Source organism: Syngnathus floridae, chromosome 8 (genome assembly GCF_059516105.1).
Source record: "Syngnathus floridae isolate MCC-2025c chromosome 8, RoL_Sflo_1.0, whole genome shotgun sequence".
In the NCBI taxonomy this organism is placed as follows: domain Eukaryota; kingdom Metazoa; phylum Chordata; class Actinopteri; order Syngnathiformes; family Syngnathidae; genus Syngnathus; species Syngnathus floridae.
Genome location: NC_142420.1, coordinates 10,355,734 through 10,370,624, shown reverse-complemented (window position 1 = coordinate 10,370,624; position 14,891 = coordinate 10,355,734). Strand labels below are relative to the sequence as shown.

The 14,891-nt window shown below is 42.4% G+C and overlaps 1 protein-coding gene across 2 annotated transcripts; it reads left to right on the top strand.

Moving 5' to 3' along the window:
* Window positions 1–4,847: 4,847 nt before the first annotated feature.
* On the top strand, window positions 4,848–14,890 carry itga6a (integrin, alpha 6a). Of its 2 annotated transcripts, XM_088382258.1 has the most exons (26): window positions 4,848–5,102; window positions 8,108–8,232; window positions 8,367–8,446; window positions 8,528–8,789; window positions 8,851–8,982; window positions 9,113–9,326; window positions 9,463–9,656; window positions 9,738–9,832; window positions 9,967–10,094; window positions 10,343–10,432; window positions 10,501–10,562; window positions 10,643–10,812; window positions 10,924–11,067; window positions 11,139–11,254; window positions 11,374–11,536; window positions 11,733–11,819; window positions 11,888–11,967; window positions 12,051–12,125; window positions 12,200–12,302; window positions 12,386–12,556; window positions 12,628–12,717; window positions 12,828–12,935; window positions 13,083–13,181; window positions 13,252–13,377; window positions 13,543–13,667; window positions 14,060–14,207. In XM_088382258.1, exons 1-25 carry the CDS (start codon window positions 4,933–4,935, stop codon window positions 13,648–13,650), a joined length of 3,192 nt encoding a protein of 1,063 aa, XP_088238384.1. In that variant the 5' UTR covers window positions 4,848–4,932; the 3' UTR covers window positions 13,651–13,667; window positions 14,060–14,207. The 2 variants fall into 2 exon arrangements, with proteins under 2 accessions (XP_088238384.1, XP_088238383.1); XM_088382257.1 differs by lacking the exon at window positions 13,543–13,667 and having other exon boundaries at window positions 14,060–14,890.
* The last annotated feature ends 1 nt before the right edge of the window (window position 14,891 follows it).

Here is a 14,891-nt window from a genome sequence, read left to right as displayed (position 1 = left end):
GGAGCGCACTTATGAGAGGGTGGGAGCGCGTCACGCCAACCAATGACGAAGGAGGAACAATACTGACTGCTTCGCGATGCATGACCCCCCCCCCCCTTTTTTTATGCCCACTCCTCTATTTCAGTGATTTGCAAACAAATACGCAACAATATTTCAGTCCTCTTACCCTGTTTTATCAGAAGGAACAGACGAATCTTTGTCTCAATAGACAATATCACCATTTGCTCATATAATCTTGGAAATTAATAATCAATGTATTTCCTTATTCCGAACAGTATTTTGTAAGCTACCGTTGTGCTCTATTTTAAATTGATACAGTGCTTAAATATAGCGGGATGATTTTTTTAACAGATCTATTGTCACACTCATACCGACAGTCTTAGCAAAAAATGAAAATAGTGATTGTTCTGAAAATTGCAAACTCACACTTCAACACAGCAGTTCAAATTAAAAGGAAGATTAAAAAATGATTAAAATAAAGCTTCCTGTCCTAAATAGTGGACTTCCAGTGCCATAGACACATAGAGAATAACTTTATTCAAATCCCCAGGCAGCTTTAAGTCATCAAAATGTGGTTGATTGTCCGTAAATGTCAACGTACATTTTGTTGGATGAGATTTGGGTTAGTAATATTTTTTTAATAAAAAAAACAAACACAAATGCTGTTCCATCGCGCTGAACACCGTCGTGTCGATACACTAGCTCTCTCATGTGGTAGAAAACGGCATTACACGTATTTGTCGTTTCAATGTTGACAAATACAAAAAATGAGTGACGTTATTAAAATGGCAGACTGTTTTATTATTTTTAATAAACAGTTTAATAATTATAATAGTCATTATATGCCAGGCCCAGTCGTTTCAGTAGTGTAACTCCACAAATTTTAATTTAAAATCTTCTAATGTTCAGAACAAAGCCACAGACCGTTTATGCCCACAAGATGGCAGCAAAGCACATCAGCACAAAGACTGGCCTAATTGCCCTCTTGTTTCACAGCGTTTATTGAGTCAAGGCATATATTACATTGGGAAAAAAATCCTACTGCACAGCACCAAGCAAAAATGTCACAAAAAGTGAATACACAGTTTAATAATGTCTACCTTCAACTGTCCTCTCATTGCTGACAGAGACAAACAGAACAAGAGGAAGTTAACACTGTTGGTTAGCAAACTTAAAGTCAGAATGCTTTCCTGACTTTTCCTCATTTTAGTGGTCCATTGTGCAGTTGTGCGTCTATTAAAATGTTGCAGTAGTTACAGTCTGGGGAACTCTGCGTGTGTCTGCAGCATTGTTTCCTTGAAAAGCTCCAGGTCATTTGGACTGCTCATTAGTGGAGCATGTCTGCTCATTCATTCCGTCTTTCATTCACTGGGGCTGGCATGAGCAACAATTGCCCAGTTCAGTATTTTCCATTGCATTTGGCTTTCAAATATATAGCTTTGTGAGCTTGCATGGTTTAAAAAAAATCCACCATGTCCCTGAAAGAATCCCAAGCATGCAAACGCTTCCTAAAAACAACAAAGCGAGGAGATGAAAATTCTGCTTCATATGGTGCACCTGCACAATATACTTCTTCCCCCAATCCTCGAGATTCACGGTCATTATTTCTGTTTTTCCATTATTTGTTTGTTGATTGCTTAAAATCAACATTGAGCTACAGCAGGTCTTATTATGTTAAAACAAGAGCGGAAGAGTTCTCACTCAGTAAAGCGGTTTGATGGTGGTTTCTCTTGGTGAGCTCCTGCTGTGACACTTGGAGCATTCATCTCCATGGCAACACACCCAAATCCTGTTACCACATCGTTTCAGCTTTGAAATACTTTTATAATACGGGGTAAAGGTAAAAGTCAACAGCTTAGTGATTCTTCTATTGTTCTTCATTAGACAGTCAGCAAAATTGCTCCAGTTCATCCGCTCCTTGTAAACATGGAAATGATCCTCCGAGTGTCCCTTGACCTCTTTGTTGGAGCGCTTGCGTATGTTCTGCAGTGCTCCGGACGTGTATTTTTTTTTGTCTGGGAGCTCCCACCAGGGTATTCACCATTGAGCATGTGTTTCCTAACAATCAGTCATGGGGCATTATGCAGTGGGCAGAAGTTATTTTTAGCAACAAAAGCCTTTGAGACAACAACAATTGGAAGGAAGTTGAAGTTAGCTGGACAAGTAGCAAAAGCTTTATTACATTTTGAGTAGATCACTTTTACCTAAGGTTGGGTTTATTATTTTAACCCAGCAGATTGGGTCAGGTCCTCCCTGAGCCAGTTTTTGGTTAGCTATTTCACCCAGTTTGGGTTACTTTTAAGCAGCCATTTCAAGAGTGTATCTTTGAAAATTTGATTTTTAATGAGATGGTGATCTGGGAATGTACTTTTCGCTCTAACAAAGTGTCACTTCACTTTACAGGAACAATAAAAGGATCCCCCCCAGATCCCCGTGTCATCTGCCCGGCCTGAGAAAGAATTTCATGAGGTCTGCGAGGTCCTGTTCCCTCCATTGTTGAGTTGGCGGGATGGCACGACCCCCTCCGCTCCATAAAATGGCAGGCAAGCCTTTGTGTGTGTGTGTGTGTGTTCTGATTTAGTGCGGATGGTCTCCCCACAAAGGAGAGCAGCGCTGTCACAACAGGAGCGGGATCAGCTGCTAGCAAAGCGTCATTTAACGCTACACTTCACACGCTCGCTCAGCCACGTACAACCGACATCTCAGGCTGATGATGAGCTCAGCATTCACATGCTGGGACGAGTCTATTTGCTGGATAGACCTGGGTGTGTCAATTCTAGCTTGACTTTAGTGTCGTTTGACCTAAATCTAAAACTGACTTTTTGGCCCTGACCATTCATGCTTTGTTTGCCTTTTTGTTTTATTTAAATGAAAAAATGATGACTTAGCCCCACATTAGCCATCCATCCTTGAAAGCCATATTTGAAAATGTCTTTCACAGACACAGCACAGGCCACACAGAGACTTAAGAAGGGTTCACTTGATTCCAACAAACGAGCAGCTAATTGAAGAAGAAAGCTCTCGCCACCTGCAAACGGGTTACCTGATCAACCATCGATCATCCCCTCACCCCCCTGACCCGCACAATAGAACCCTCCCAAGCCAGCTCCTGTTACGCCGACCGCCTTGGGACAGAAAGCGCATGAAAGTGTTCTTTTGTGCACTGGCTTGATCTCAGGTAAAGGCACTTACACGCCTCTTTGGTCACAAACACACAAAGGCACTGGGGAAAAAAACCCCACAAACAGCTCAGTGGGTTTCAGTGCAAATTGAAATTTTTCAAAATGTGGTCATGAAAGAAAATATGCACTTGTGGTTGCTATTTCCCTTTTTCTAAACTGTGTCAAGTAACTTCAGTAAATTCATCTGGACTACTTTTTGAGGAAGTGAGCTTAACATCACAACAAAGACTTGTTTTGTTTTTTTACATCCACGAACTAGTCAGAACACTAAAACACTAAACAGTTATGTACTGAGCAACAATAGAATGCACCCATCGAATCCTCATTTTATATTTTTTACATTTCTGAGCAGGCAAATAGACATGTCTGACCCCCTCCTTTAAATTTTTGTCTCCATCTTTGAAAATTCCTAAACAGATTTTTATCTTCAGCAACTCACTCACGCACAAAGTGGTCCCACAATCAGATCATGGCATGGTTGAAGCTTGTGATGTGTTTAAGTGTGATGCATCGATGAGCAAATGCGACTCAACAAGAGATGCCATTCACACTTTTCACACGAGAGTCATTTGCCGCAATTAGGGATGTGGTTCGACTCCTACTGACACACACACATTCACACGCATAGTGACAATAGCCACTTTGTGCAATGTCATGGCCTGGCTTGCTTAAACTTCTCGTTGCCATCCGATTTGAGCAGACAAACTAAAAACCTCTGCAGGCCGTGTAAGAGTTAAGATCAATGCTACCAAAATCTGTTTAGTTAAACGGTGTAACACTACAGGCGCCTTGGTGACTATTAATGACTTTTTAATCAGGATGGCAGGTGCTAGCATGTTCATAATTGATGCCTTTTCCCTCCGTCTGATGATTATCGCATCAATAATGCAGCAGTTCAAATCAGTTCCGCGAACCTGCGTTTACAGTGCGCCACTTCAATCACAAGCACTTTCAAATGTTTGCTTTACTCAATGCAACTGCTTCTCTCACCGTTTGGTGTCAAATGGAGATGTTTATTTGTACAGCTGAGTTGACCTCTGCCTGTTTTACCCTTAAAATGTAATTATGTGACTTTTCAGATTCTTTTGCATTTTCCACTAAGATTTTTCATTGTGTTTTTCATTTGAACCATCTTTTTGTTGGCTTTATGCAGTCCGCAAAAGACAGATATACAATGTAACAACTGAACAAAATGATCAAATAAATCGAGCCTTGCTGTCACACCTCCCTAGCACCTCATAAACGTAACACTGAGGAAAACAAAGCATAGTGTTAAAACAAACAGACAAGCAAATAAAATAAAACATAGAACGTGATCTTAACATACAATGTTACATTAATCTATACTGGTGTAAATAAATGAAGTGCCAGGCTGTTTAAAATAATTTGTAAAATAATGTTTTTATGTAAATAACATAAATGTGCATTAATAAGTATAACTGAGTTTTTGAGCATTTAAAAAAAATGTCCGTGTACTTTTGAAAGAAAAATTCTGAAAATGGCTGCTAGCTCACAGGGATTCAATGTGATTTTATTTTGTTATTTATTTATGACAAAAAATAATTACATCTGCTCTGTGTATCTTTTTTTGTTGTCATACCACTGTTTGACCAAAGAGAGCGCTGTGGCTCAGTTCCTCCACTCCGATTCCAATCAACCGGCTGCGGCTTCCAGTGTCTCAGTCGCGGCTGAGCAGAGCGCACTGGAGCGATTGTGCTTCTGCAACTTTGCACCCAAAACTCGCACCGGGATGCTGCCGCGAGGGGAATTTTGCCTGACACTTTTCTACCTTTTGAACGCACCTCTTCTGCAGGCCTTCAACCTGGACACCAACTATGTGATCAGGAAAGACGGCGAGCCTGGGAGTCTGTTCGGATTCTCTCTCGCCATGCACCGGCAGCTCAACCCAGACAAACGAATGTGAGTCTCTGCAATTTTATATTTCCCTTATGCAACATTGTAACAGAATGAATATGCATATTTTCCCCTTTAAAACTATGATTGAAGTTTTTGTTGTAGCCTAAAAAGTACTTTCCATTTTGTGTGAGTTTTATTGTGATGTATGCATGAGGCGCATTGCAGGCCAAAGACAAGTGAATAAACAATGGTGACAAGTGTCATGCAAATGTGCTGTAAGGTCAAGCCGGGTGGCCTCTGGAAGAAGAGCTCCACATGTGGCTTGATTGTTTAATTGAAATGTTGGAAAATAAGGTGATTAATCTTGTAAAATGCTTCCTTGTTGCAGTTATGTTCAGAACTAGTCTGTCTAAGCTAGTGGCAAGTTGGTACCTGTTTTTATTTTTTCAAATTGACATCTCAAGACAATGTGACGCCATCTAGTGGTTGATAGTGGAATTACACCTGATACAATCGGACTGAAATAGGGTTGTTCATGGAAGAAAAAAATAATCAATACTGCAATTCCCTTCTCACTGGAATCACTGCTCACTCACTCCATAGACTTCAACTAGTCCAAAACTCTGCTGCCTGCCTCCTTACCCACACCCGGTCCTGTGAGCACATCACTCCTGTTTTCCACTCTCTTCACTGGCTCACCATTAAGGAGCGTATCGTCTTCAAGATACTCCTCCTCACCTTCAAAGCCCTTCACCACTTGGCTCCCACTTACCTATCCGACCTCCTTGTCCCCTACCGCCCCAACCGTCCCCTCCGATCCTTCAATACTTCACGTCTGAAAGTCCCAAAATCTTAACTCAAATCCTTCGGCGACAGAGCCTTCTCCTGCACATCACCCCAACTCTGGAACTCTCTCCCTCAGTCTGTCTGTGACTCACCCACACTCCCCATATTTAAGTCCCGTCTAAAAACCTACCTCTTCTCTCAAGCCTATGACCTCCCCTACCCATAACTGGTTTCCTCTTCTTAACTTTATCCCATTGTCTCTTCCCCGTCCCCCTCCCCTCCTGTATGTCTTTGCCTTGTTCCCTGTAAGCGTCTGGGTTTTTGAAAAGCGCTATACAAATTTAATGAATAATTTAAATTTAATGAATTATTACGAACAAATCATACAGTATTTGGGGTGTATTTAGGCCACCCATTTTCATTTGTATTCTCAAGTGTCTAGAAGACAATAAGGAGTTGTAAATTGTTCTCTGGTTGCTGAAACCTCTAAACCAAGCCTGAGGTAGCAGTTTAAATTCTGCCAAACCTGATTTGAGGGACTATTATCATGACTTCAGCTTTCTCTTGCAGAACCTTGAGGGTTCGAGAAGGCGGTGAGTATGTCAGCGTGTCGAAGCTTGCGTCCGGCTTGAGGCTGCACGCCTGCTGACCCCGCAGCAGCGTGAGCGGCTAGAACGACAAGCCCTGATAACGACAGGCACTGAGATTTCACAGAGATTACTACAACCTGTGGAATTTTATCTCCGCTGATGTTGTGACTGCGGGTGGGCAACAGCAGCTCACGCTGGGTGCAAACATTGGGATTCTTTTTTTTTTATAATCCTTCATTGAGCCAAAGCACCCGTGGATTCGAAAAACCTCACAGCACATTCTAAACAAAAATAGGAATGAATTGAACATGAGTGTCAATGATCTTTTTTTTTTGTCTATATGTACAATAGACTAGTTCACCCACAGTCGGATGACTTCAGGTGACTAAAAATGAAGTGTTGAACTCTTCACTGTTGCTTCCGTGATGTCAGCGTGGTGCTTCACAGCTGGAAGTGGTTGCTTGTTCCCTTAGCTGGCTCAATGAGCTTTCACTTGACTTGTCGGGCTAATTAGCCGCCGAGTCACATGAGCTCATGAATGCGGGCCGGAATCCAATCGAAAGATTTTGTAAATAGAGAAAGGAGGCAACATTTATCAAATTTGTCTGTTTTGCTTGTCATTTCAAAAGGAGGCCTAATCACTGGATATTGTTTTATTGTGAAGAGTGTTGTTTCAAAGCTGTGCTCTTTAATGAACATATGCCCGGTCAAGTTTGTTATGAGTAAGAGCAGCTTCATTTCCGTGCACAGCTTTTCCGCTGCAGCACAAAAGCAGTGCAATCATTGTTTGTAGCGACTGGCACCTCGACCGCAATGACAGACCAAACATAGCTCAGCCTCGCATGTTTTTGATAACAAAATGAAGCTTGTAGAAAAAAAAACAAAAAACACTGCCTCTGCTGTTTCTTTTTTTTCTTTGCAAAGGCAGATTTGAGGTCACCAAAAAAGATACATGCATTCATTTGGTGGAGCAAAGCACTGCTTCACTGACAAACCAGAAGGCAGTGTTGCATGCTAATGTCAATATTAACCCTCAGTCACTTGCTAAATTCTACAACTTTTCTCAGCGGCTCTGCTTTACAATTCTAACACTGATGTGCTTTTCCTCATCTTGTATCGCTGTTGAGTAAGCTAGCGTGGACACCCCGAGATCTTTTCAATATGATCCAAATGTCTAATAGAATTCTCCTTGTATGACATCACATGCTGCTAAAATGTCAACTTAGTAAAAAAGCTCCTGTTTATATTTGCGCAGTGTCACTGGCTTTTTGTTTGCAATTTGCTCTTACATCTCAGCGTCAGACCTCCCCCAGGCCTGTTGGGCAACTGGTCTAGAAGATCTGTAGAATCTCAAAAAATCATCCAAAGACAAGAGTCCAAAAGCTAGACAGGATTTCCTTTCTGTCCCGTAAGGAAATTCCGGGCAGTGCCCAAGAAACCTTCACATACTTCTTGACTTTTTATCGTCACAGAGCTGCTCTTGTCAAAAATCCTCCTGCATGTTATTTTTCTGTATTGCTTATACAGCACAGCTGTGTTTCTGTTTTGCTGTACTGTGACATTGTTTGGCCAATTCTCAAGGCCATGAAAGATAAGGTTTGCCCTCAAAACTATTCAGATTCATTTTGTGTTGTTTTGGTTTGATGGCTGGAATTCGAACTGACTTAAAGTGACACAATTTTTTTTTCTCAGGTTGTTGATCGGTGCCCCCCGAGCTAGAGCTTTGGGGAAACAGAACGCCAACATCACTGGAGGACTCTACAAATGTGATATTAACTACTCTCACGATTGTGAACGAATTTTATTTGACAGTGAAGGTAAGAATTTTTCCACATCCCGCCCAATCTCATCTGGAGGAAACCCAGCGAGAGCCTCTTTATTGTGTCGATTAGAGTTTCTATTGTGCATTTGCGTTCATGCCGTGGCGTTGTCTTTGTCTAAATTTTGAAAGAGGATATCCGAGTTGAGAACAAGGAGAACCAGTGGATGGGGGTCACGGTACAGAGTCAAGGGCCTGGCGGGAAAATTGTGGTAAGTGCTTACATAAAAAACCCTCACGAAAGACCTTCCGGAATGAATTAAACAAAAGCAAAAATCTTGTCATCGCTTCAGACGTGCGCTCATCGCTACCAGAAGCGTTTGTTTGTGAACACGGCCCAGGAGGCCCGTGACATCACAGGCCGCTGCTACGTCCTGAGCCAAGACCTGACAATCGACGAGTCGTCGGACGAGGACGGCGGCAGCTGGAATTTCTGCGAGGGCAGGGCCAGGGGACACGAGATGTTCGGGTCGTGTCAGCAGGGTCTGGCCGCCACTTTCACCAAAGACTACCATTATCTGGTTTTTGGAGCACCTGGAGCATACAACTGGAAAGGTCTCGACACCTTTAATGGTCCGTTGGGTGCCTGTGATTAAGTCTTTTTGTTTTCCGTCAGGCATTGTACGTGTAGAGCAAAAAAACAACACCCTTTTAGAGATGGGCGTGTACGACGACGGCCCTTATGAAGTCGGCGACGAGCACGCCTTGAACCCAGAGCTCGTCCCCGTGCCAGCCAATAGCTACCTCGGTGAGACGCAAAAAAAATACATCGAATTTTCTACGATCATCTGATTGATCGAGATCGGTTGAAACGAGGAACCTATCGCGAGGTCATCGGCTTACCTCGCCGTTAATTCTCGGATTCGTTTCACGTTTAGGATTCTCTCTGGACTCTGGTCACAGCATCACCAGGGGGCGTGGCCTAACTGTTGTCGCTGGGGCGCCCAGAGCCAATCATAGTGGTGCCGTGCTGCTGCTGAGGAAAGAGAACCACGGCTCGGCCCGACTTACTGTGGACCACATACTGTACGGGCCCGGGCTGGCGTCATCTTTTGGTTACGATGTGGCCATAGCGGACTTGAATGGAGACGGGTGTGTTGCATGTCCACATTAATCTGCCGGTATGAAAGTAGGCACCAGGCTACTTTCTGTTTGGTTGCTTAGCAACCAACTATGCCACCGCTGTCGTCACGTCCCAAATGACTAATATGGTATCACTTTGACCCAGTTGGCAGGACATAATCGTTGGAGCGCCCCAGTTCTACATGAAGGACAAAGACGTTGGAGGCGCCGCTTATGTTTACATCAACCAGGCAGGACGTTGGCGAGATGTCGCTCCTGTCCGTCTCAACGGGACCAGAGACTCCATGTTTGGTCTGGCGGTGGAGAACATCGGTGACGTCAACCAAGATGCTTATCAAGGTTATTTAGTGGCGCTGTTGCTTTTTTGTTGCTATTTAACTCGATTATTGTTGCAATAAATGTTTTCCCGCCTTCAACCAGACATCGCCATCGGGGCACCGTATGATGATGGCGGTACGGGAAAGGTCTACATTTATCATGGATCAGCGGAGGGGATAAACACACGCCCGGCTCAGGTTGGTTTGGTTTATAGATTACACATTACAATTAAATGATCTCACTTTTTCACTCACTTTGTCACGGATGTTGTTTTTAATGATGAGGTTTTGACATCGGAGTTACTGTCAGTTGTTTTTGTATTTGATTCCAGATTATTTCCGGCAAAGATTACAACATCCGACTGTTTGGCTATTCTCTGGCAGGCAACATGGACCTGGACAGCAACTCTTATCCAGACCTTGCTGTGGGCTCTCTCTCAGACTCGGCACTCATTTACAGGTTTTTAAATATTACACTGAATTGTCTCTATTTCTTATTTTCCACTAATTTAGCTTATCTTAAAAATATTTTTTTTAAATAACCCTAATCAAGAGAGAAATAATTTCGGTGAAGCCAGGCGTTAATTTGTTCAAGTATCAGGTAATTAATGCACGGCGTCCATGAGTGCGCAATCTACTATTTGATGAAGTATTTTGAAAGTGCTCAATACGTACTGATTGCTACAATTACATTTCATTCTTTTTCAGAGCAAGACCAGTCATTAGTATCCACCGAGATGTCAAAATCTCCCCACGGGAAATTGACCTAACAATAAAGAACTGTGGAAGCAACATCTGGTAAATATTCATTCATAATGGAAACTCTCTCGAGTGTCATTTCACAAAAAGCTATTTTCTGTCTTAAGCTTCACTGTGGATGCTTGCTTCAGCTACAAAGCAAATCCGGCATCGTACAGCCCGAGAATAAGTACGTAAATCATTTTTGATTTTATTATCCGCATGGAAGCTTTATTTGGTCTAATCTTGAATCGTCTTCTTCCGCCGCAGTTATCGGCTACTCTGTGGAGGTGGACGGAATTCGCAGGAAACAAGGCTTGGTCTCAAGAGTCGCGTTCTTCAATAAATCCAACTCGGAAACGGAACACCACTTTAACGGCACCTTGGACCTCCCAGGACAAAAGCAGAAAATGTGCATTAAGATAAAAGCCAAGTTAAAGGTAAAAAGAAAAAAAAAAAGATCATAAAGCATCAACATGTACACAATCTTGAACGCATGTTAGGTACATAAAAAAAAAACATTAAAAAATTGTTGGGGTTTTTTTGCACAGGAGAACATTAAAGATAAGATGCGAAGCATTCCCGTCGAGGTGTCGGCACAAATAGTTGGCACGAAGCGACAAAAGTCAAAGAGCGGCCTCCCGCAGCTGATGCCAATTTTGGACTCTACTCAGTCAAACAACGAAACCATCCAGGTAAAATGACAATTAATTTTTATATGTAAGTATGGACACATTAGTGTCATCATCATATTTTTCTTTTGTAGGTCAATTTTGTCAAGGAAGGATGCGGAAGTGATCACGTTTGTCGCAGTAACCTGATGATGGACTACAAATTGCTGTACAAGCAAAGCAATCAAGACATTTACTCGCCTTTGCCCATGTGAGTCACAGAAAGAACCTTTTTCAAGTAAAATAAAATAATCTCCCAATGAGGACCCACATTATGGGAAAGCTACCCAGCAGTCGTTCCGATTAAGTGCTTTATCTGCGCCTTGGCAGGAGGGACAACGTGTCCGTGTTTCATCTGACTTACGAGAGGAAGGACTTGGCTTTGCGGCTGACGGTCAGCAACCTGCACGGGGACGACGCCTACGAAGCCAAGCTGACAGGGTCCTTCCCCGACACGCTGTCTTATTCGGGCGTCCGCTCGCATCGCAAAACGGTGAAGCGATCACCGTAATAATAATAATAATGAGAATAATAATAATGAGAATAATAATAATGAGAATAATAATAATGAAAAGAATAATAATAACAACAAAAAGAATAATACAAAATAAAATAATAATAATAATAATAAAATAATAAAAATATTATTACCACTCCATTCTACTCAAGTGTTTGTAACTTTGCCGTAGATGGACAAGCAGATCATTTGCGTCGCCAATCAAAATGGCTCCCAAGCCGACTGTGAGCTTGGCAACCCGTTTAAGCAAGGCACTGAGGTACAAACTCACACATTACATTCCCTATGCGGCATTCTTGAAAAAAGATGGCCCTTTTTCCCAATAAGGTTACATTTTACATCATCCTGAGCACCGTGGCGATGACTCTGGAGACGACAGAGATCGATATCGACCTGCAGCTCCAAACGTAAGAGCTCACCTGAAGCTCTGCCGTGTTCTGTACATTTTTCCCTGGAGTTACATTTTTCATTTTTTTTTCCCCCGACTCAGAACGAGCGTACAAGATTTGGCCAATGTAAGAATCAAAGCCAAAGTGATGGTTGAGTTGCCATTCTCAGTTACTGGGTACGTTTGCGTCCGACAGTAAGAACGTGAACACATCACGAGGAGCTTGGAATTATTTTGCTCGTATCCATCAGGGAAGTCAGCCCTCATCGGGTTTCATTTGGAGGAGTCGTGAGAGGAGAGAGCGCCATGAAGAGCGAAGAGGAGATCGGCAGTTTAGTCAATTACACCTTCAGAGTACGTTGATATGACTCAAGTCCTGCCAGAGTCAAACTAAAATTGTCGTCATTATTATCAACTGGTCTTTGTTTTTTTCCCAGATCAACAATTTGTGGGGCGCTTCCGTCAAATCTTCCCTGCACATCCAGTGGCCCAAATCCAATCAAAATGGCAAATGGCTTTTGTACCTAGTGAAAATGAATGCTAAAGAAGGAGCGCGTGACATCGTTTGTACACCAGAGTCCGAGATCAACCCTTTAAAGCACATACAGGTAAAATTGAACACAAAGGATGTTAAAGTAATCACTTCCTTGCTAATTCGTGAAAATGGATGTGCTTTCAGGAGAACTCTGCATTCAGGACAAAGCGGGAAATTGTACCGAAAAAAACAAAAAGCAAGACTTGGCCACTGTCAGGAAAAAATAAGATTTTGGTGAGCATTTTTTGCGGGGTAAAATTGATGCACATAGCACAAAAAAAGCTTGGTTTGCTTTAAAGTGGAACTCATGTCATAAATGTTGAAACGTACTCTTTTCTTTTAAGGCGTGTGGGAAAGATTTGCAGTGTGTGGTGCTCAAGTGTCCCTTGCATGGACTCGACGGGTCCACTGTGGAACTCAGAGCTCGTCTGTGGAACTCAACCTTTCTGGAGGTGCAGTAACTATTTTTTTCAGTTTGTGGCGGAGATCGAGGGAGTGACACCGATGCACAAAATAGTTTCCCTTAATTTGCTTAATGCTAGCTTGGTTACTTTCCAGCCCTGATGAAATCACCCTCATCTGGTTTTGTCTTCACTCAGGATTACACTTCTTTGTCATCCTTGGATGTTATTGTGAAGGCTTCGCTGGTGCTCCACAACCGGGCCACAAACATGATTCTGAAAACTCCTGACACCGAAGTAAGGCGCAGAAGTTGACGTTGATGACGTTGTGGCGGACTCCAATCGTACATTTCACATGTTATGGCAGGTGACGCTCATGGTGTTCCCAGAGAGCGCAGTGGCCCAGTATGGTGGGGTCCCCTGGTGGATTATCGTGGTAGCTGTTCTGGCAGGAATCTTGATTTTGGCTTTATTGGTCTGTCTGCTTTGGAAGGTGAGTGGGAGGCGTGACAATAAACATTCAGTCCAATTGGCTAATAGGGATGCACTGGCCAATGAAAAACGGTATTGTTCATTTTTGAGCAAAGAAAATGAAATGTGATATATTGTGATTGTTGACTGACCACCCTCAACCCCCCCCTCCCCCCATTCCCTTCAGTGTGGTTTCTTCAAGAGAGCAACCAAAGAGCAGTACGATGCGGCCTATCACAAGGCCGAGATCCATGTTCAGCCTTCTGACAAAGACAAGCTCTCAGCTGAGGCCTGATTTTATGCTCTGAAAAGGTTCTAAAATAAGCACAAGAAAAAAAAAATAGCTCGGGCATGCACGGCGACTAATGAACTCACCTCGGCAGCTTTAGGCTTGAAAGCGTTTATCCTCTGCGAAGAAAAAACCTTTTCTAGATTGCACTGATATAAAGCTTGGGTCAGCTCTGCCCAGATTTAACCTGACACACATTGCACACAACCAAAACAAATTGCTCTTGTGGCGACTCGAGTCACAAGATTGTCGTTGTTGTGGAATTGTGTCCTCTGCAGGTGCTTTAGCTGACATCGCCTTGGCTTTTGGAAACGTGCAATGAACCGCAAAAAGCATGCTTAACATTCTTCTGCCCAGCCAGTGCAACTTTTACATGTTGTCTACTTTTTTTTTAATCATGTTTCTGTCCAACCAGTGTGGCTTCTTCAAACGTGCCAAGCAGGAGGACACCGTCCCCCAATATCACGCCGTGCGCATCCGGAAGGATTCTCCTCACTATGAAGACGGCAAAGTCAAACCGGATCTTTTTGAGAAGAAGCCTTGGATGACGACGTGGGTCGACAATGAAAGTTACTCTTGAGCCTTCAGGCTACCAATTAGAGACAACCTCTTGAATTGCACAATCCAATGAAGATCCAATACAAGAGCGGTAAGAACAATTGCGTTCAACTGTCTTTGCAAAGGCAGAATTTTTAGTACAGCTTTTTATATTGCCAGTGAAAGACAATCATTTGTGATGTCAGCCGATTTTTCTTCATGTGCTCACCACATGAGCCTTGAGTCTTTCTACACTGTATAGAAGATTTTTCTACATGTATCTTTTGTATATATTTTCTGCACAATGTATATTTATTTTGTTTTGATAAATCATGTATGATAGAGCCAAAGATGTCCAGTTTTAAATGTGGACTAGACTTAAGTGCATTTAAAAATGAATTACTGATGTGACGTAGTGGTACTCTCATTGAAGCCTTGTTGAATTTAAAAAATTATGCACAAATGGCACAGTTGACTGTTATATTTGAGGACTTTTGTAGTTTTTTTTTTTTTTAAGAACAGCAATCATACCCACAGTTGACTCGCTGTGAATAAATGTGATTTTATATTTTTAAGGTAGTATTGTCACTGAAAAAATGTTTGTGTGTGTGTGAATACAACAGGGCATAGCTAAATGTCCTGAATTAGATTATTCAGGAATGTTAAATTGTGAACTGGAATAAATATTCTTAAAAATTGGAGTGACAAAG